The following is a 23,322-nucleotide window of genomic DNA, read 5'->3' as shown; positions in this document are numbered from 1 at the left end:
ACAATGTTCTCCATGCTGCTAAATAAAAGCAGAACTACACAGCTGTTCAGAAAGATACAGAGTTAACTACATACTGAATATCTGCCTTAAGTCAGTCTCAGGAAAAAAAGCAGAGTTACAAATGCTCTCTGGTGCCTGTGAAACAACTGGACATAATTTTTCCTCCCATCCTTTTTGTTCTCCAGGCATTGCCACACAATCCCTTCCATGTCAAGCTATCATTTTGCTCCATCTAATCTAATTAATCACCACTGGTCCTGCAAAGACTGCCGATATGGAATATGCTGCCACAGTAGTAAAAGACCGAACTCCAGAGAGCCCCAGAGTTTTATAAACCTTCATACATCAGCAATACTCACACAACACCTCCTAAAGGCAGCCCTGTGGTCCCACAGTCACTGCAGAACCTCAGCGCCCTGTGAATGGTGGCACAGCACGAACACTATTGATGCGATCTTAACATCCAGGAATCCAGGAGTCTTTTCCATGGAACCAGCAAAACCATTTGTGCAGAGGTGGATGTGCAGCCCCAGCATATCTGCTTGTGCAGAGGTCCACATAGAATATATTTTAATTTTCTCCATTAAAAAAAATAGTTATTTCTGAAGATTACAATTGTATAAAAATATGCTCATAATTAATTGAAAATATCCAAATAAGCAAATTGTAAACAAAAATAAAAGTGATGCAGATTAAATATATGTGAAAGTTCTCCCAACTTTATCTTCCATTTCATTTCATGAGTACAGTCTCTGGATGTTTTAAGTGGGAAACATACTAAGCAAGGAATAATCGGATGTACATAATCATCAGACAGTCCATTATAAATTCAGCTTTTAAAAACAAGAGATTACCTCCTGAAGTGCTAATGTTTTCATATGGACATGATGGATTCTCGGCTGTATTCTTGATGATCAGAGACATTCAGAACCTAACTAGACTTTTAAAAAATGGCAGTTTTTTAATTTGCAACAGGCTTAGAAAAGAATTTTTAGTAAGTATTAAATTACACATGGAATAGCAAGTAGGTTTTTTTCCAGTTCTACCTTAACTTGATGTGAACTTTTAAGCATTTCCCATAACACAGAGTCTGTACAAGGGCATATACAGAAGACAAACCATTTTATGTTTATTTTGTAACACCAACCAAAATTGGGGGTACCAATCCAAGACTTTCAAGAATGTGTACAACGTTAGTATTTTAACCACTGCATCACAGTTCATATTATAATTTTAAGACAAATTGTCTCTCTCCCTCTGCATAAATATCTGCATTATATATATTCATTTATACTAACAAATACCTTTCAAAAATATAACTGAACTTGTTCCATATGCATTCTTTTCATGACAATGTTTGGAAGTTAAATGGCTGCTTACGGCAACTGCAATTCATTCATACCTTTCAGATGCCTGAGGGACAGACCAGGTGTTTTCCTACTCCCCCTTACCTCCACCCTTCCAGCAAAATACTCAAGAGCTGAGACAACTTCCAACTACACAGTCAGAAGTCTGGTTTGGACTTCCTTCAACAATCTGCTACAGCTGGCACGGTGATGTCGAATTCATGAAATCCTGTGCGGGTTGGTGGCTTGTTTGGGTTTTCCTTTTTTTTTTATTATTCTCCCAGAAGACTGTTGAATGCAGATATTAGACAAGTCATTAACCAGTTACATTCACTTCCCTCAACACAGTCACTTGCAAACTAATTTCTTAAGAGTGTTTTTGAGCAAGTAACAAGGGGCCAACACAGCCTATTGTACAAGATGCCACTGCCTGCTTATCAGACCTCTGAATCCTCTATGATACAGGGAAACTTCTAAATGGAGCCTATACCAGCTGCTCCCCTGAAGGCAATGGCAGATGCTGGCATTGCATTCTCATTCCAACTAGTTTTCTCACAACGATCGCTGTGTCACGTAGATCCTTTTGCTCGTTGTCAGGAAAAATGAAGCTTACGTATCAGCAGCTCGCAGCATCTGCCTGTGTAAGATCAGTAATCCTAGTGTTTGCAGTTCTTTTAAATGGTTGTAAAAGCTGGTTACAGTGTTCACACCCAAAAGGCAAAGGTTATTTTATCAACAGAGCAGACTGTTTGGTGCTCCACGAGTGTTCTAAAAAAACTGTGAGCTAGAAAAGATGGGGTAATCCTTTTTTTTTTTTTTTTTTTTTACTTTTCTTCTCATTAAATGATTCTAGTAATAGTCTTCATAGTTCTTAGGGTTCAGGCAATAAAGAATGGCACCCCCAAATGAAAATATAGTTGCACCCCATGCCAGGCCATAGCCCCAGTTGAACTCATGGTATATTTTCAAGCTGACCGTTTCGATGAACTTGATCGGGTAAAGGACTAAGCTGCAGACCTGGAGAACAACTGGAAGAGAAAAAATAATACAAATGTCAAAAGAAGATTTAATTTGTTTCCCTAAAACAAGGAAAACATCACATATCTGAAATTTACATATAAAATGCTCCTGGGGAGTTTTTAGCTTGGAAGTACTGTTCTTTTTGAATTACCTTCCTTTCACTCACAGGCAACACAGCAGCTCTTCCATATTCCCTCGTTGATGAACAAATGTTACTGCTATGGTATAATGACAATCCTTCAAATGTCCACAAAATAAACAGCAAAAGGAATATTTTCTGTATTCCTTTCTGTCTCTCTGTTTTAGTTTGCAGTCATTATTCTTTCCATAATAGCAAAACTTGTTCTATTGCCATTATAAATAAGTCAAAACGAGACACAAGAATAAACGAATATTAAGAAATATAGCTGAGAATCAAATAATTTACTTAGCCTAGAAATAATTCACTGTAGTAGGTGATACATATTTATGCTCAGTAGACATTCACTGAATTACATATTTCATATGCATTACTGTATAGTATAATCAGAATTAAGGACGTTGTCACACAGAATACCAAGGAATCTATAAAGTTTGATCAGTCACAAAACTTCAAACTGGCAAAACACTGCCTTATCTTACAGATTTAGGGGGTGGGTCAGAAATGTTTTGTGATGAAAAAAAGCTAATAAAATAGATAAAATCCAAGGCAATAAAAACCCTTCAAAATCATTACTTCCTACAGCACTGTCTCAGAGGCCAGATCTGCTGCAGGCCAATCCACACGTTTTCAGGGGAATTCAGCAAAGCTGTTAATTATTGTGCTACATTAAAAAAAACCATATACAGTAACTTGAAAATACAAAGATGAAGAACCTCGATTTTCACAAGATTATCTCATTTTCATGGGCATCCATTCTCTTTTAAATTCAGACTCACTGTTAACAGTGAGTTGGGACAACAGTTTACAAGGTGAGCAGGTGAAAGTCACACTTGTTCTGAAGACAAGAACAAGCTGTATGATGTAGTGATTCTTCAGGCCTCTTGTTCTGCCACCCACAAAAGATCAAACATCACAGGAATCATCCCTTTTACCCCTCAAATACATGATATGTCCCATTGCAGTGCTCCCTTCCATCATTTAACAGTCGCAATTTTAAAGACTTCAGCATACAACCATCCCTGTAAAACACCCCAGGCCCTGTCTACAGCCAGGCCGGGAATACACACACAACTAAGCATGTGCTTAAAGTATTTGCAGGCCTGACACATACTCTGATGACAAAGTTCATAATGACTACTTTCTTTAACATTTCCTGGATCATTTTTTACAGTTTATTAGGTGTTGTAAGAGGAACAGATGCAATTTGAGAAGTGTTACAAAGCCAGTATCAATATAAAATGCCAGTGGATAAAAGGGAGGAAGACTACTTTGGACCACAGAAGCTATTCTGAAATTACACTGAGAAATTACAGGAAAATAAAAAAGCAGTTATTATATTCTCCCACTCCTTGAACACCTTGCACACTCAAAATCTCTCATTTGCCTTCTCACTCCCACATGCATCTTCAGTGTTGTCAAACTGGTCCCTTTCATTAGCCCTGGAGACTGAAGCTCACCTGTCCTGTGGACAGGACTCGTATGGGGAGATGATCTCCCATGTTCATTAGACCCTCTATAACACTTTATAAAACACTCATTGGAAATTCCAGCTCTCCCTGCCTCAGCCTACAGACTAATCTTTGGACTCTTACTCGAGACTGACAACCTGAATAATGTTTGCTTAGTGGATTTTCTGATGGGCATACCAAAAGCCACAGGATTTTTTTTTAATTCTACAGTTATTGAAGTGTTACTTTATGTTATTCCATTTTAATATATTTTTTTTTGTCTGTCAGCTAACAAAATACTGCGCAACACTGGAGAAACTTTGGCAGGATACACTAGAGAAAGCACCTACTCGTATGAAAAGATTATGCATTCCAATTCTGTATAATGACAGTATCACTATACCCAAAAGCACCTCAACATATGCTCAGCTTTCAACACATCTTTAAGACCATTCAAAGTCAAAAAAGGATTTCCAAAGATGTATGGAAACAAACAACTTTTTTTAGTGACTTCCTGAACTGGGATGCAGCATCTCTGCTGAGTCAATACAGAAACTGCTCCGTCTGTGTCTGTGTTAAGTGCAAACCAAGGCAACTCTCCACCTTCCCCAGTGTAACATATGAAGTATGCTTAACTTCAATCTACAGATTGGACTAGTCAAAACACAACAAAAAAGTGATTCTCTTGGAAGAGAGGAACATGCTGCTAAAGCAGCAACACTCACAAAAGGGGTTTTTGACATTTTTATAGTTCCTGCTTTTGCTACTACTGGTCCAGCTACACCACTGAAAAACTCAAAGGAAGTGCTGGCAGCAATTGGCTGGTGGGAACAGCCACACTACAGAGCACTGTCATCACTTTGCACTAATTTTGCCTTCTGTCATTGTTTTTCCCTGTAGAGGAGGAAGGGAGCTGTGTAAGCGAGAAACAAGAGGTAGTGAAGTTATGAGAAATGACCAGTATGACCCAAAAAGATGTTGAAACCCACGCCTGCAACTACTGACCTGCTTCTAACGAATTTAAAGGAACCCCATGTTATGTTGGCCTGCTTTAGGGAAGCATGTACCAACTCTCTTCAGAAGCACTAGCCTTTTTCCGTAGAAACAATGGGCTGCAAAGGAAATCTTAAAAAATCTGCTACTCAAATGCTATTCGAGAAAGGTTAATCATCTCAAACTGGATTGTTCACTTCAAATGTAGACCCATTTTTATGACTAGCACTATGATGCTTGCAATATGGGAACAGGAATATTAGTTTTATTCCATTTACATGAAATATAAGCAATTATATGTTCTCACTGCACTAAACATGCAGAAGTCATAACAAATGCTTTAAAACTAGGAAAATATAATTTCAGTCATCTTTTTTTTCCTTGTTCAAATGCTTGACTATAACACTTTTGATATCAATCCCCCCCCACACACACACTCTTACGGTGCGGTTTTCTAATTGATCTGTAATTATGAAAGTGGTGGTTCTGGCTAGTAAGTTCTGTACTTCTGTTCTCTACACCATTCCTCCCATTCCTCCTGATAATTTCACATGAGTAAATGTGAAATTTAATTCTTTAATAACTAATAGGTGTTGCACTTTCAAAGATTACCAGAAAATGTAGCTGCAACAGTGACAGAAAAAAATCTGTCTTCTTTAGTATCAGGCAACCTGGCAATAATGAAAATGGACACAAATCTGTTTCAGAGATTCTGGATGGACATCAGTCAAAAAAAAAAAAAAAACTCATAAGGAGGATAGTATTGGCCAAGGAGAACATGCTTGGAAAGGCTGTGGAATCTTCATGCTTGAATTTTTTCAAAACTGGTCCAGACAATTCTGTCGCTGTTAGTGACTGTTGTACCTCAACAAGGAGATTGGACTACATGACCTACAGAGTATTTTTCATAATAGTGTTCTTTGATACTATGACTCTTTTTGCTGCCCTGTAGCAACTTGCACTATATCCTACTTAAGTCAGTCCTGCTCTTTCAGACCATTTGATCAACTTCTCAAAATCAAATTCTGTCTTCAAATGTATCTGCAACTTTTTCTAGCTTCACTGTAAAATTTGAAAAAATAAACTTTTATTCTATCTTCCACATCATTATGACAATAGGTAATACCACAGAACTCAGGATTCAATCCAGCTGGACTGTGCTGTGACTCTCTGTCAGAATTAAAAACTATATCCTCTAAATATTCTCCAAATATTATCTGCCACCATTTTTTATTACTCTGTCACCTGTAATACTTTCCCTTAGCCACTGTTTCCCTAGCTTGCACATAAAACCATCTTGTGAAATGTGTTAAAAGCTTACTAACCTCAACAGGTTATTCTCCCAAACACTGCTACATTTGTTAAGCGACAGAAGGCAAACTTTTTTTTTTCTGTTATGGACTTGCAACAGGTAGACTTTCTCTTTCTGACCCAAAATTAAGACTTGGTTAGCGCTTAGTTATCTGGTCATGAAACTCCTATACTGACATGTTTGTGAGATGGTGCTTTGAGGATGCAGTTTTCAGAGCCAGTCTGGTTCATGAGCACTAAGATATCCCAGCAAGTACATAAGCTAGTGACTTCTACTAGACCAAAGAGCTGTCTGAGCCAAGGTGGCTCCAGAACGTCCTGCAACTGTCTCTCTGTGTATGCCACATTTTTTCAATACCTGAGGTGTTCCTGTTCCACACACCATTAAAATACATACTGCCAGTTCTGTGAAAATGCATTCACAACTGTTCATTACTTGCTGGCTTATTCCTCAGTGTCTAGGTTGAATTCTTTTTTGTCCATTTGCTTTCTCATCTCTTCCAGTTCTAGTCAGTCAACCTTCTCCCTCACCTACAGAGTTGCTAACTGAAATCTGAAACTGAGGGGAAAAAAAAAATCAAACCTTGAACGAAAAAAATATCCCAGAGCCAACTGTTTGGACTCTAAAGCACACTTTTCCATTTTGTCCTTTCTTCCACTCAGAGACATTTTCTACCTGACACCCACACAGATCATTCAATGTCTCTGGGCAATTCATACTATGTCATTTTTCCAGAGGCAGTTGGTAGACTCCTAACCAGAGTCATATAGAATATTTGGGCTAAACGACCAATACATTTTCCTCTTAGATGGAACTAACCACTAAACCCCCCCTACCACCAACCTTTTGTAGTAAAGACTAGAACTAATTTTATGCAGAGGAGAACAGATTAAACTTTAAGACAAACAGTAGAATTTGGGGAAATCTTTTTTTAGGGAAAGTTGTTTCTTTTTCTTAGTACAAACTTAACTACATACCAAATGAGCAAGTTGGAGGATAGGCAGTGTATGGCTGAACAATTACCAAGTTACTACACAATGTTATGAGAAATAAAGTCAAAAGCCAAATATGAAACCACTACAGAAACTGAATAATCCCATTTCCTTCAAGGTTAACTGCCCAGCATGCTTTAAAATCTCAGAATTAGCACTAAATTTTAAAACAATGGTACCAGTACTTTACTCATTCAACCAAACCAATGTGACACATAGAACAGAGTCAGACCACTTCCATCGAGGGAATCTAATCCAAGGTTGCTTTCATTTCCGAAAAGGAAACGTAATCTACAAATATCTCTTCAGCACACTGAAGTGCATCTTGAAGGATTCAGCGGCTCCATCAAGGTAAGGTTAACACCAGGGGGCAGCAGGAGCCTTCCCCGGAGCTCTGCTTCATCCCAAACACCCTGAGGTTCTGTGCTCTTATCCTTTCATATCCTTGTAAGTGGCTTTTTTTAATACATCCCCAAGACTAGGTTCTGTCATCCTCTTCATTATGGGCTATCAGAAGGGGCTTAAGCTGCTGGCTCCAGTGCAGATATGAGTGACAGGATGAAGGCAGACCATGCTTGGTGAATCTCAGGAGAATCTGAGACATTCTTGCTGATGAAGCCCCAGAACACCAAAATGTATAAAAGGAGATGATTTGATATTGTAATTATACCTCACTGGACCAGTCTTACAGAAAATTCAGATTCACAGGTCTCCCTTAAGATTTTGTGATAGTTTATATAAACTGTTCCATTTTCATGTTTTTTAAACCAAGCAGGGACTACACTGTGACAGCTTGTTAAATTAATCACTAAGTAAGCAAGATGACACTATGAAATTAATTCCTTATGGCACAGGGGCATATATAAACACCTTGCAAGATAATCCTATTTAGAGCTTCCAGGGTTCATCTTTGGGCATTAATTTGCCTATTTTAAAATTGTAAAAGGAAAAACATTAGGATAAAAGTGGCTTTGCATGAAGAATAAAAACGGGGACACCAAACAGAACAAAGTCACAGATTAAAAAGGGTATTTTGAGATTTATCCTCTGTAGTTTCCCCCGCTGCATGAAATTCACAATACAATACAATGCAAATAAATAATTGTTTATGAACTAAATAATAGTGCAACTGCAAAGGTGATTTATGCTCTGGAGAACCTATATCCTGCAAAATCTCACCAGAGTTAACACAGAATTAAACCAAACATCTCTGAATCAGTATGCAGAACAAGGCATGTTTTCTTCACAAAAGAGAAGCTGCTCTCATGAAACCATTTTGGTGGTGCCAGTGCTCACCTGCAGCAAAGAGCATGACTGCAACCGGTCTGTAGAACCGCCTCCGAGAGCCCACGCAGATCGAGATCAACCCAACCAGGAAAGCTATGAGAATAATGGCAGCACCACCCAGCAGCAAAGCCAGAGTAGCTATCTGCCAGTCTAGGGGAAAAAAAAAAAAAAAAGAGAAAGGAAAAAAAAAATTAATTTCAGCAAAACAAGCCCACAGACCTGACAGAAACAGCAAAATATGAGGAACACAGAGGCTGCATCAAGGCTCAGGTAAATAAACAGCTGTGCCTTGAATTTCTTTTCCCCTCATTAGTGAATCACCTTTATAAAACAGATGTAACTCAGAAGCAAAGTGCCACAACCTCCCACACTCACTCAAGGCTTAGTTGGCCTCACTGGGATTTTGTCTTGAGTAAAACTGAATAATTTGGTCCCCTGGTTTTTATCCAATTTAGAATGAGAAAGCAAGGCTGGATAAGGATTAGCTAGTGTGTGTTAGCTGACCTTCAGTCTGTTGTAACTTTGTCACAAAAGAGAGTGAAAGTCAAACCTCTGCTCGAGCTGATTAGGATGACACAGCAAGAGAAATGCATGGAGCTTCACCATACACACCTGTCACTTGGAAAGCACCAAGGTCACTTAATATGAATAATAAAAGTGAGGTAAAGGAAGGAGATGCTCAAAGGAATTTTTTAAAAAATATTCTACACTAAAAAAGAGCTGGAAGTCAAGCCTTTATAAAGGCAGTAACAATCATTAGCTGCAGACCCAGTCAAATCTCAAGCCCATTTTAAAATGTCAGTTATCCTCAAGTGTCACTTCTTCCCCCAAAAGCAACTTCTGCATTTGGCCCAGTGCATTTTTTGGTTATTCTCATACATAATGGATGCGGTTATAAACAACATTCTTGCAGTCTTAAATCACATAAACCAAAATCCATTTGTAAACTGATGACCATGATGGGTCTATACAACATCCAAGATATAACTTAAGAGCTTCTGCGGGATTTTAGAAAGGCACAGGCTTTGTGCTGTCTCTTTTTTGCAGAATATCTAAGACCTTGCCTCTATCCAATAACAGGCATCAAGGAAAAGAATCAGATCATTACTTACTACTTATCACTACTATTTACCAGTTCAAGGAAGATGACATAAAATCAGCTTGTGGGAGAAGGACCTGTGGATCCTATGCATCTTATTACTTTGAAAATACTAGCACCCATGTGATACTCAGGATAAAATGTCCAAATGCATTATATAGTTCAAAGAAAATAAGATTAATTATTTCCAAAATAAATTTAGAGATCTTAAGGTTACTAAAATAACGACGACAACAAAAATGCACATTCTCTTTTGGAAAAGAGTAAAAAGCACTGTTTTAAAAAGCAATGCATCCAGTTTCAAGATTAGTCTAATCTGCTGAAGATACTGACAGTGAAGTTGTGGAGTTTGGGAATGGAATGCTGGCAGTTATCACCAAAAAGCCTTCATATATTATATGAAAAAGGATGAAGGAGATTGAAAGAAGAGAGTAAATAGAAGAGCTAGAAAGAAAGTGACTTTAAATGTGTGTTTGTGCAAGTACACACATTTATTTTCATTCTTTTCAGAAATCCAGGTATGTTGTTTACTAATACTTTAATTATTAAGTACTCAACCTTCCAAGCTATTTTACTCCTTCTTTTTTTACTGGACTAAAACCCAAGGCTGGGAACAATCTCTCATTCTCCTACTGTCAGCATGAAATCTCTAATGTCAGTTTGTTATGTGTCCCACTGCTATACTATTATTATTGGGATGAAAATATGATTTTAGTACTGGATAGAAATGTTATGGAGAGCTGTTTTTAATGCTGACATGATTGTTCAGAAACACCAAATGGTTAGTGTACTGATGATTTAGAAAGGATTCTTCCAATATCAGAGTGCATTACAGATATAAAATACAGAAATAAATAAACAGAATTGACCACTTTGGAACAATATGAAAGAAATCCTTGCACTAGAAAATTACACAGATACGAAGACTAGACACATAAATCCATATTGCACCAAAGTTAAAAGCCATACAAAATTGTTGAAATAAATCAAAGTGCCAGATGGGAGAATTCAGAAACTAAGATTTTTGACAGCCACTACAAATAATAAAATCCTAAATGTTATCTTTGCATTGATCAGATGCCAAAGTGTAATGCAAAGGGAAGGTGTGCAACACTGGAGTAGCAGCTAAATGGAAAAAATGTTGAGTATCCTATTACTTTCCAAAACCACATTGGCCAGATCACCAAACAACTGAAAATAACGTAGGCAAAGATAATGTAAGCATGGGGCTAAAATATAGTTTGACTTCCAGGACAGATAGACATATATGGATTTTATAAAGGTTAAAAAATAAACAAAGTACCTTACTATAGTACTGATGTGGGAGGTAGAAGGACAAATGAGTGTTGGAAGACACCTACACTGCTAACTAAAAAAGAAATTACTTGGATAAACAAAATTAATATCTTGAGTAAGGCAACCTACTCAGTGATGCTGACAGTAGCACAAACCTGAGGCTTTTACTGTTTCACGCTACCAGCCGAGGATCAGGTAGTGAATGCTGTGTTCTGTTGTGCCTGAACTTCCCTATTTATTTTAGCTCCAGCCTCCCTTCAGGGGAGCATACAACACTACCAGCCTTTGCCTTGAGCTGCAGGTGAGTGGGACTTTGGTTGAAGAACATTGTGAAGGTCAGACACTAGTGCACAAAGAATACAGGACTAAACTTTCCTATACTGCCTACCATGGTAACTACATGTTTAAAATTCTTTGTCACCTTGGAAATATCTTCACTTCCAACTCTGAAAGCCGTTTGATCTGGTGACAAAATAAAGCCTATGTTGGATCAAGGAAGTAAACTCTTCTGCCTGGGTCTTCTACTTGACAGCAATTAATTTTTTTTGACGAAAAATCCAGGCCATTGGACTTTACACAAAATAAAAGAAACATCCAAAGAAAATTGAATCACTACCTCTGAAGGCAGAACACCCTATAAGTCAGATAGCTACAACAATATAACCACATACAGCAAATACAGTTTTCTACAATAAAAGTCATTACTGTTCCTCAGACTACCCAAGAGTGATTTATAACACACAGTATTAAAATGGGATCAGCAGACTGCTCTGTTACATAGTGTTACTGGTACATAGAACATAAACATCATAAGCCTACTTTAAGAATATCCAAAATATGCTTCTACCACTTCTAGGCATGCACCAGTCTTGCAAATAAGTCACTATACTCAGTTCAGGAGCCTCAACAGTTCAGTGAGACTGCATGTTCTCACAGAGATAGAAACATGCATGAACATGAGCAAAATAGCACCTGAGAGATGATAATTATTAGTTTTCTGTATTCAAAACATAACATGGTTACGCTTTAAGAGTGCACATCAGTATTTTTCACTGTACATTGCTGATTTTCTACATTACACATCTACCTCAGAAAAATATTAGGAACTAGTAACATTTCAGTCACACAAATGTTAATAAACTTTTAAAAAATCTCATAGTCATGCCTCAAATAAGTTGCTTTATTGGTTCAGACTGAAAAGTCTACAGAATGCATAACTTCAGATTTTTTCAGTGTTCTATCTTTTTAGCAATATTTTAAGAATTACACTGATAATACCACCTATCCCATCTGAACAACTAGAATTAAAACATTTTTGACAGTTGTTAAGTAACTCCAGAGATTTCTTAAGAAAAGCCTCACTTAATATATACTATTTTTAGGTCTGCAAATCCCTAAGAAGCATCACAACCATGAGAAATATATACTGCAGTTCTGACAGTGATGACACTGTTTGCATATTTGTAATTATAAAAATCTGCCTATTAGTTTAGGGATGTGGGTTTCAATATTTGTAAATATATATATATATATATATATATATATATATATACACAAATATGAACCTAGGTACTTAACACATATTTCCAAAACATGTATAGTGTTCATTAAAATTACCATCTTCAGTTAAAAACAAAAAGCTCCAAAAACTGAAACAATATCATCATGGTTTTGGGGGCTAATTGCTCATACATCAGTCAGGGCCTTTTTGTAAGGACAGCTTGGTCTCCTTGCTCTTTGGAAACTCGGCCTGTTTCGCAGTGATACAGAAGCCCAGTGTCAACTGCACACTAAAATGTGTGATTCTCCTCCCTTCTTTCCCTCAAAAGAAATGACCTAAGGCTTTAAGCTGCACAGAAATTTTTAATTAAGAGTAGCTCTATTTGCTCCATTTCTTGGACAAAATAATACTTCAGTACTAGGATAAAATCAGAAAAAAACCATAAAAGGAGAAGAAAACTCATCAAAGCTCTGAAATTTTTATTTTAATAACTAGGTCCTTCTTTAACATGAGAAAGCGCAATGCAAAAAGCAAGCATTGTCACAGATGTTCTGTTTGCAGCAATGTACCCCAAAATTAAATATTTTATGTGCATGGTATTCTACACTAAAAGAAGTGGTGGGCATAGAAATATACTGTGGAATATGTGAAACATCGGTGTATAGGCCTCTTTCAGACAGTGTATGTGAGCTGAATTAACTTCTTACGAAACAATCAAATATTCCTTTCTTTCATACAGTGGCTCTCCACCAAGTCTCCTTCTCATAGAGGTTGAAGTAAGAAAATACATGCCGCTGTTACATGATGAAGGCAATGACTGACCTTCTTCTAGCATCAAGCAAAACCTTGGTAGGGAACAAAATGCAACATTCACAGAAGTTTTTCTGATTCATTGCAAAGCTTCTACTTTTCACATACCTCCCCTCAGCCAATAAATACGCTTAGAAATTGTAATATAGCATTTAATATAAAGAATAATGAATTTGAAAGAATGTGTCAAGCAGAGAAAGTTGAGGCACCCACACGTAAGAAATTAAATATAACCCACTCAATATCATAACAATCAACTTAGATAAAGAAGATGGCTAGAGATATTCCTAATTGCTTCATATTCAAACTTAGCCATCAAATAGCCAACAGAAGCTTAAAAAGTGCAGTGATTACATAAAACCATAAAGGTAGAATCCAGTTTCTAAAAGTGCACTGCACAACCAGTAAGATTTTCTCTTTCTTCAGCACAATCAGATGCATAAACTTCAGTGGAAGGGGAAGCTCCAGTGAATTTGGTGGAAATGCTGAGGTAAAATAAGAACTTTCAGTGGCCATAAGTTCTCACATCAAATTACTCCACAGAGAAGTCAATCCTTTGGAGCCTCACCTGAGCCATAATTATGGTTTTTAAGGAGATTCTCAGATGAATTCAGCCGTGGATGAAAGGGATATTGGCTAAAGCTGGGAAGCCCAGTGTCCGTAAGTTACTTGGTCTGTATTCCTCTGCTCTTGTATAGCCAGCACTGCAAGCAGAGTCTTTTGAGACTCTGTAGCATACACTTCTGCACACTGCAGAGAGAAGCACTTTCTGACAAGATTCATACAAATCCTCAATAAGTTGCTCTAGCTACAGCTTACTACAGTGGAGCCTTGTACAAAAATCACAAGTATTTTCTGCTTGTTGTTGATTAGTGTACTATGCTTACTACTGCTGGCTGCTGCACGGACATGCTCTCCCTTTTACCTTGTCTTTTTATTTTATAGATTAAGGTTTTTTTCTAAAGAATGAAAATTACTTGTGCATGTGGATACTCAGACACTCAAAAGCATTGCCAGAGCTATGGGAAATAGCCAGCTGTGGCTGAATGCATCATTTCCTTAAGAGAGAACTCAAACACTTCACACCAAGGTTTTCTTCTAAAAGCCATAAATTTGAACACATAAAATAGCTATGTGAGGTCACAAATATGTTAAAAATAAGTTTTTTGAAGACATGTCATTTTCTGCTGTTTCAACAGGAAATTTACTTATGCTATTCCCTAAGAAATCAGTCTTCATCCACACATAACACATGGGACAAAGTCCTCAATAACCCAAGTCTCACACAACACCCATGGGCTTAACGGGAAGACTTTCCCATAGCTCTAAATCACCAGGACATTGACAACACTCAAAGAGAAATTTAAGCATTTTATTCTGGGTGCCAAAATCCCTAAGTGCTTTCTAAGGATAATTCAGAGGCTCCACATAAGGCATCAGACATTTTCCATTTACTGTACAAGATGCTTGTAGGATGATTTAGTGTTCCTGATGCCAAGTGGAGAGTCACTTAGAATCAGTCAAGGAAAAAGAGAACAAGCACAGAGACATCCAAAAAACACCAACTGGGGCAGACCCAGATATGCCTGTGTCTTACAGAGATGCAGAATGCTAATGGATAATGATGGCAGCCAACCAATGAAAGAGGAAAGGCAAACACCTCCTTGGCTGCCATATAGGAGGGGCTAGAGAGCTTCTCAGAAGCTGCAAGGTCTTTGCTTCCCAGCTCCAGCTCGGACTCAAACCTCTGCTCCCATTTCCCAGAGGGATTTTTTAACTGCTAGGGTAGATTGTAACTACTCTCTTCTGTCTGCTAGACCTAAGACTGAAAAAGACGAGCATGAGACTTATGAGGTCTATGAGCAAACAGATGTGAGGGAACCCAAATTTGAGTCTTGCTTCTGAGTGCCTCTCACTTAACTGGTCCCTTCCCGCATTCTGTTGCTGTTCATGCACCTTTCCACTGAGGTACAATACTGACCATTACGGCAAGGCAGCCCAGACTCGGGGCTCTCTCACCTTTGAGGGAAAAAGTCCTTAGGAGCCATCCACAGAGCTGCATCCCTCTTGCTTGGGCTCCTCCTATGGCTTTCCTCTTCTCCACAACAAGATAACTGTGATGAGAGGGGAAGAGGCTGACTCTTTTCCAGGCAAGATAACAGGCTACTAGCAGGATGCTCCAGGCAGTAGGTACTCTGCCAACTACCCTCCTCAGCCTGGGAAGGGCATGCTTGATAGTTTGGGGGAATAATTAGGCAGCCACTATGTAGACTCCGCTCAGTCACTTTGTAATGAAAAGCAGAGTCTCCCGTGCCATTCACCCAAAGATGGCACTGAGAGTGCAGGGGACAGTCTGCTTCCCAGAGAAGTGAGCAGCACACAAAGCAGAAATGGTTCGTTTCTCAGGACAGTCCCTGCAGCAGCTTTGCATAAAATACAGACTGCATTAACCTGTCTGATGTCCCCATCTCAGCTGCCATGTTCATCAGACGCATGGCTCTGAGGCTGCAGGACTCAAAACTTTCTGTGTGCTTCAGCACCGCCCCAAGTTTTATCTCCCCTCTCTACAGGAGATTGGACTGTACAACAAAAGCAATAAAGATATGGTAAGCAACTTTACTGCTGTTTAAAAGCAACAGATTTTGCAAGACAACAAAATGGTCTAGTGCCCGGGGGGGTTACAGATGTATGAGCAGTTTGAAACATAGCAGGTGCTTGCTCATCTGCCCACGGACACACATCTCTCTCGAAGAGTAAAGCTTGCATTCCTTATTTATACAAAATATATACAGTTTGCAGAGGGGTAGGGTGTGTTGTACATCTGCTCTGAGCTGCGGCCTGCCTTTATTTCCAAAATCATGGAGTAAAATCCTTAAAACGCAGCACAACTTCAACCAAAGAATTAAGTGGTGCCATTATATAGAGCTTTATTTTATCATTTAAAAGGTAATATGCATTGTATATCACTTTTGCCAACAAAGGTCTTCAAGACAAGCACAGCATTACAGAAAATCATGTAAGCTATAATTCATTCACAGAATAGTACAGCATGTACTTAGGCATTTCCTCCACTGGATATATGGCATTCTTCTGAGATTAGCTTGCTACTATGCCATTTTAATTATTGGCTATTCATTCATTCAATAAAAATATCAAAAAAAACCCCCAAACAACTGCACACACCCACAACTCCAAGGACTTCACATAAACCTGGAAATCTTAGAATTATGTCATTAGGAAAGGAGTGTGGGAGATGTGTTATACAAGCTTCTCATGAAAAGCTCAGCTTTTCTGACCTCTTCTGTATAGCTACTACTTTTTAGCAATCTGAAGTAGCGTGCTTTGCAACTGAACAGGAATGTAATTATTTTCCACAGTTACCAGTGTTCTTCAAGCAAACTGGCAATCCTCTGCAATTTTCAAAACTCATTCCATTGTTCCTTAAGAAAAACAATTAGCATTTAAAAGAGTTTCAGGAGTACTTCCCATCAAAATGATGGCCTTCATATTACAGAACTGGAATAAGTGAAACACAAAGAAATACAGCTGGATGGACTTTACCCCTCCTCCTGTTTGTTACCTTTAATCTTATGTGGTCAGCTTGGGCCACAAATTAGTAAGAGAGGTAAGATCACTCTATGCAATTCTAAATAGAAAAATCTCATCAAATATTAAAACTACTTGTATTATTCCTAACAGAAGGAACATCTTATTTAATAAATCTTGACACAGTGGGATCACTATTGATTTTACAACTGCAATGAACAACAGCAGTAACAATAACCCATTATAGCTACAAGTCTCTTTTTTTTTTTTTTTTTTTATTTTAAGAGTATTATCACTGATAAGGTGTTTGGTGCTCTTGACCTGATCAGATAAACTCATACAAACTTCATGTATTACACATAGATGTGTTCTAACCACATCTCAGCTGGTTGGAGAAGGGTGGATGAAGTGGAAGCTCCATCATACTAAAAGGTCCGGACTGCTGAAGAGGAGTGACAGATCTGCTGCACCCACAGAGCATGGCCTTGGGAAATCTAAGGCTAAAAAAACTGGTCTATTTGTAAAAGAGGGAGCAGACCTTAAAATATTCTATCAAGGGTTACTGTGAGGGGTAGTTAACCAATTTAAGGCATTCTGCACAAGTTGAAGAAGCCAAGTAGAAATCAGATATAAACAGAGTATCAGCCATCATAGAATCACAGAATAATTTAGGTTGGGAAGGACCTCTGGAAGTCATCTAGTCAAGCTCCACACGAAAAGCAGGGCCAATCTCCAAGTTACACTCAACTTCAAAGTTAGGTCAGCTTAATCAGTCTTAGAACCTAAGTTTGAAGTAGCATGCCTTTTATTTTACATCCACCTTCAGATACAGTGTTGGGGATGATTATTAGAGGGGTGCCCTCAAAACCAGAGGGCATGTTTTATTCATTCCTCTTTACATTGTATGAGCCACTTTTTTTCAGGTTAGTAAAATTACATTAGTTCTTCTTATGTTATTTTACAGCAAACTACCAGCCTTGCTGAGCTTTTTACAAATATATGTCAACATCAAATCTGAGCAATGATCCAGATCTTCTAATGAGGAAGCTGCTTTTGAGCTAGCAATTTCCCCTTGGAACAACTCCTTAAATTCCAAACAAGGAGATACCATCCAAGACTATTCAGGCATGTCAATTCAGATATCTGGATCTAATGTATAATTAAGGTTAAGCCCCTTGAAGTGCTACTGAATGAACAGCCTCTGATGCTATTTTTATTTTAAGAACAAATTAGAACAAAATTACAAGCATAAAACTAGACTCAAGTTGTTTACTGCACTGTGCTGTAAGCTAAGCTTACCTTCATGGTTTGTTCATCACAAAGTTTAAACACATTCAGAGACCCTGTTGCTTGAGAGTGTTTTGTCTTTCAAATGCTCATGGACAGTTCTAAAAGAGTACAATATTCTTAAAGAAAACTGAATGCTGCATAAGGAAACACACAGGCTGTAAAGTAACAAAGCCATTTACCCCCACATTCACCAGAATGAATACAGTACAAAACCATTCAAATGTATTTTTATATATGCTGTTTTCACAATAAACTGAAATGCTGCAAAGGAGCCACTGTTTTCTATGAACAGCATATAAATGTATTGAAGTCAAAATACACAATCTTTACCTGCAGATCAGATTCTATGGAGCCATTTATTTCTTCCACATCATATATGTGTATTTTTGATTTAAAGAGCTATAATGGCTGTAGTCTATTGCACAAATTCAAATTTACTGTTATTAATTCTGCAGGAAGAAGAGGAGTACCTGTACAGGTAGAGACACACCAAGCAGTTGTAAATGGGATGCATTCAGTTTTAATGCTGTGAAAGACAAATATTCCTAACATAACTCTTGATAAATCTGTAAATGAACCATCATGAATTAGATATAATGCATTTCAAAAAAGATCTAAAAAAAAAAAAATTGTTTAAAGACACATGAGTTTAAAATAGAGCTGACCTAAAGACAACTTGTGCATTAGCCAAGTTAAGCTTTGATCACAGAAAATAGTTTTATGCCCAGACAGCTGGTGAAACTTTACAGCTGCATTTCTGGATCTCAAGATTTTATCACAAAGCTTTCCACATTGGCAACTTTGCTAGCTTTTCAGCTCCTGATGCTGCTGATAGAGGGAATTTTAGAATTTCATCTAGGGAAGAGGAAGACAAGGGTTATGCAAGAATACCTTTCTAGCTCCTGCACTTACAAAAAAAAAAAATTGCTTGCAAGTTATAAAAAAAGCAATTGGAACAGTGAAAGAATGAGTGTGAGAATACATACTCCAAACACTAGCAATGCTCACGGAAAAATGAGGGATTATTTCTGGCTATAACAGCCAATGCAATTGTGCTCTGTACATTTCCTTCTGCTCTCCACTACCAAGTTGCCCTTTTGACAGCAGTCAGGGGTCCTACATCTAATTACAACAAAAGGTTTTAATTAAACCTCAAATATGCTTTAACAGCTTCTAGCAGGAGCTTGCCCTTGATGATGCCACTTGAGGTGCTCTCCTTCAAGGGATGATGAAGTAAATCTCTTAAAACCATGGGTGAAGATGCCTTTTTTCCTGTGTGTAATACTGCTTTTCACAGCTAGCTAGCTGCAAAGCTGCCTGCACCGGTATCAAACTAAAAGAGCTTTTCCCTGTGGGAACTCTCCACTATCTCCAAAATACACTGCTTGCTAGATTCTCAGTGTAAGAGGAAAGTGCACCTAAAATATGAAGGCAAGTACACAAAATGGTCTCAAATGTGAGCCCAATCCAACTTGGTGAACTTAGTGGGAGTCCTCCTATTGACTTTAATGGCATTGCAACACACCAGTAGAAGGCAAAGGGAGAACGGTGCAGTTTCTCATATTTCAGGTCTGCTCAGAATGCAGCATTGTGTGCCAAACATGAGGAAAGTAAAGGGCTTGTTCCAGGCACCTCAAGTAAAACAATCATTCACTTTTTCACCAGTAGCTTGTGAAACCTGCCTCCACTAGACTGGAAAGTATCTGAGAAAAATGGGTAAAGCTCATTCAAGGAGTTTGAATAAAACTGGACAGGCAAGAATCTGTGCACACGACAGCAGAAAGCACCAGGAAAGGACAGATTTTCAACACGTAGCATCCAACAAAACTGTGTTTCATTCCTATCCGTCCTCACCCATTCATCTTCCACCTTCCCACAAACAGACAGGTGAACCAATAGAGGAACACGAGAGATTACTGTCCTTTTATGCTTTTCCATGAGCTGTCCTGCTTTTCTTAACGTCCCACTTTTGTGTGTATGTGTCTACACACGCATGCGTGACAGGGAGATTGATCGAGGGGGGAGCCCAATAAAGTGTGTGCGGAGTCGGCGGGGGGGGTGGGGTGGAGGGATTTGAAGCAGGTTCTCATTCAAGCCATTTGAAAAGTCTTTCTGCAATCAAGGGGATACTATTTCAGGAGACAGGGAGAAGGGGCAAAGGATTCACGTTGCTAAGGAGACACGTAGAAGCTGACATTCCTACATAAATTTCCATTTATACCAGGGGAGAAAAAGAAAGCACTCCAAACTTTTTGTAGATGCCCTGGTAACTGACTGAAACCGACATTTCTTTACAATACATTTTGATGTTACGTGATTTAAAACAAAATCCCAAACAACATTCAAACCCCTCAAATATTACTGCACACGACAGAAAAAAAAAAAAAAAAAGCCCAGTAGTAAAGGAACCTCTGCAATTCCTACTCAAGCAGAAATCAGTTATTTCCCAGGACCTATACACAGACGTCAGAAGAGAGAGGAAAACAGAACACATCTAGAATATAGTCAGTCCGTTGTCTTCCTTCCCAAGATAAACATCTTGTCCCTGCACGATTTACCCAACCAGAGAGCACAGCCATCCAAATGGATGATTTAGCGAGGCAAGTGTGTGTGTGTGGAGGACAGGGATGGGGATGAAAAGGACGTGGGGGGAGGCTGGCTGCATTTGTCAGTGTTTCTACTGGGGCTCCAGAAGTTGCTATCAGGCATAAAGTAAATAAAACCGCCCATGAAAACCAAAACAATTACCATACTACAAAAGAATTTACTGAAAAATATTCAACAGGCAGCTTGTTTTTATCATTCACAACCTGTTTTTGAAGTACTCCAAGCAATAGTGAAATGACATGAAAAAAATAACAAGCTATGATCAAAGAACTAGAACGGTGAAGAGCGAATGAGCGTCAAGAAATCACAACGGGGAGTGTGGCATGAAGGCAAAGGAGCATGAAAGACGATGGGAAGATCAGTACCTGCTAGAGAAAGACACACACAAGCAAACCCGGGTTGATGGAGAGAGTCAGAGCCCAGACGTCTCCACTCTGGACAAACAACCAGTTTTGGTTTAGGAAGCCCCAACTTTCCAAGACCAGTGACTTCAGGGGATGGGGGCGGAGGGGAATTACAAGATACTCGATCCCAAAAAGCTTCTCACTGTATAGGAAAGCCGCCACACGGAAAAATAATCAAAACTAGTCCAAACTCGAGATCTTTTGTGACAACATCGAGTCAGATACGGAACCATTCATCCCTTTCGCTCACAGAAGCCAGCCCCGCATCTCTCCTGCCCTCTGGGCCATCTCGCGTGCAGAGGGACGAGCCGAGTGCGGCGCTCCCCCTCCAGCACACGCCGCTCGCAGGGACCGCCGCCGCCGCCTCCGCCTCAGCCCGCGGCCGGCGAGATGCGGGCTCGGAGTCGCGCAGCCTGGGGAGGGCAAGCGCCGGGACCAGGCAGGCAGGGAGAAGGAGGAGGAGGATGGGGACGGACGAAAAGGCTCGAGAAGGGAAGGGGAGGGATGCGGAGGGCGGGAGCACAAAGGTGCCGGTGACTTTTCCCGGCGCGGGGAGCAAGGGCGGCAGCGGGCGAGGCGGGGAACCAGCAGGGGCAGCGGGGGTGGCGGGGCAGGTCCTCGGGCACTGCTCCCGTCCGGGGAGGGGGGGTGTCTGATCCCGGGAAGGGGCTGCGATACAGTCCAGAAGGAGGCAAGGGTGAAAGAGAGGCATCTTAGGAGATGCTGGTGGGGCAGCCAGGGCAGCGGGAGGGGGAATAATTCTCAGTGCCCGGGGAGCGGGAGGCGGCCGAGAAGGGGGGAAAGGCAGCAAGGACCGAAGGAGGGCTGGGCAGGGGCCGCAGAGAGAGGACAGCACGCGGCCGGGGCGCCGAAGGCGGAGGGGAGCGGAGCGGGGCCGGGGGTACCCGAGGGGGTCCAGGGCAGCCGTATCTCACCGCTGTGCAGCGTCGACTCGCAGAGCCAGCTGTCCAAGTTGCCGGGCTTGCGGCAGGACTCCCAGAGGGACAGGTAGTACTGGTGGTCCGCGGTCACCCAGGCGGGGCTCAGCACCGCTCCCAGGTCCAGGCACAGCGCCAGAAAGATGCACACCAGCCCCACCAGCTTCAGCGGGGTTAGCACCGAGACGCGCACCTCCTCCATGCCGCTGCCGGCCGAAGCCATGGGGGCCCAGGGGAAACGAGGAGGAGGAGGAGGTGGACGCGCTGCCGCCGGCCCCGAGGGGAACAGGAGCGAGAGCCCAGCTCCGCGCAGAAGGGGCGGGCGGAGGGAGAGGTAGCGAGACCAGCGCTGACTAACGGCGGGGAGAGGCTCTCGCAGGCGGCGGGCAGGGCAGCGCCGCTCCCTCCCTCCCTGCGCTCCCGCCCCAGTGTATCAGGTGCAGCAGCTCCCCCCAGTCCCTCCAGCGCCGCCCGCCCCGGCCCGGCCCGACGCGCTCCTCCCCCTGCCCGCCCCTGCCGGGGCGGCCCGGCCCGGGCTCCGCCGGGGAAGGGGCGGGAGCGGCCGCGCCGGGAGCGGGGCGGGGGCGCTGCGGGCTCCGCTCCGCCCCGCCGGGGCCAACTTTGGGGAACTTTCCCCCGCCGCAGGGAAGCGCTCGACTCGGTTTGCCGGGAGTCCCGCCGCCCCTGAGCGGCCTCCCCCGTCCCCGCTGGGACCTCGGGGTGTCCCGGGCTCGGCAGCCCCGGCCTCGCCGCCCCCTCTTGCCGCCGCGGCGAGAGACTATGGGAAAGGAAAGGCTGCCTCGGATGCGGGATTAGCGGTGCCTGACCTTGATTCTTCTTCTGAAGTGACCTTTAAATCACAAGTTATTAGCGGAGGCTTAAAAAAAAAAAAAAATTCAGCGTTTCATTATTCGTGTGCGAACTTACCTGCAATTCCCACTTCTCTCTCCCCTCAGCAGCGTTGCTGATCCCAAATTAAATCTTTGAGCCAAGGATAAGTACTTCACCCACTTTCCATTTAGTCTCTGTTTATTTTGCTTAATTAGCACTGAGGTGCTGAGAATGTCAAGGGCAAATGTTTAGGTTAGTTATTAAACAAGGTACTAGTATAATTCACTGTCTAAAGCAGCTCTTCCTCATAAGATAGAAACACACATAGGCACCAAGGTAGAGTATGACGTCTATTAAGGATTATTAAAAAAGGAAGAGGAGGGAGGTTCAACCTGCGGATTTTAAAGAGAATGGTGCTACTTACATTTGAGGGAGAACTATGAAGTGGAAAGAGAAAAAT

The 23,322-nt window shown here is 40.8% G+C and overlaps 1 protein-coding gene across 1 annotated transcript; it reads right to left on the bottom strand.

The window, feature by feature from the left end:
* Positions 1-1,403: 1,403 nt before the first annotated feature.
* TMEM47 (transmembrane protein 47) lies at positions 1,404-22,553 on the bottom strand. The gene is made up of 3 exons (XM_027638410.1): positions 22,029-22,553; positions 8,550-8,690; positions 1,404-2,374 (listed from the first exon to the last, which is right to left on the bottom strand). Exons 1-3 carry the CDS (start codon positions 22,252-22,254, stop codon positions 2,196-2,198), a joined length of 546 nt encoding a protein of 181 aa, XP_027494211.1. The 5' UTR covers positions 22,255-22,553; the 3' UTR covers positions 1,404-2,195.
* Between the last annotated feature and the right edge of the window lie 769 nt (positions 22,554-23,322).

Source organism: Corapipo altera, unplaced genomic scaffold (assembly GCF_003945725.1).
Source record: "Corapipo altera isolate COAL_440 unplaced genomic scaffold, ASM394572v1 0, whole genome shotgun sequence".
In the NCBI taxonomy this organism is placed as follows: Eukaryota; Metazoa; Chordata; class Aves; order Passeriformes; family Pipridae; genus Corapipo; species Corapipo altera.
This window is presented reverse-complemented; position numbering and strand designations above follow the sequence as displayed.

Coding starts and splice junctions, on each gene's coding strand:
- TMEM47 (XM_027638410.1), bottom strand. CDS start 22,254: ATGGCTTCGGCCGGCAGCGGCATGGAGGAGGTGCGCGTCTCGGTGCTA. Junction 8,691..22,028: donor CGAGTCGACGCTGCACAGCG/GTGAGATACGGC, acceptor TTTTTCCCCTAG/ACTGGCAGATAGCTACTCTG. Junction 2,375..8,549: donor AGTCATGCTCTTTGCTGCAG/GTGAGCACTGGC, acceptor TTTCTCTTCCAG/TTGTTCTCCAGGTCTGCAGC.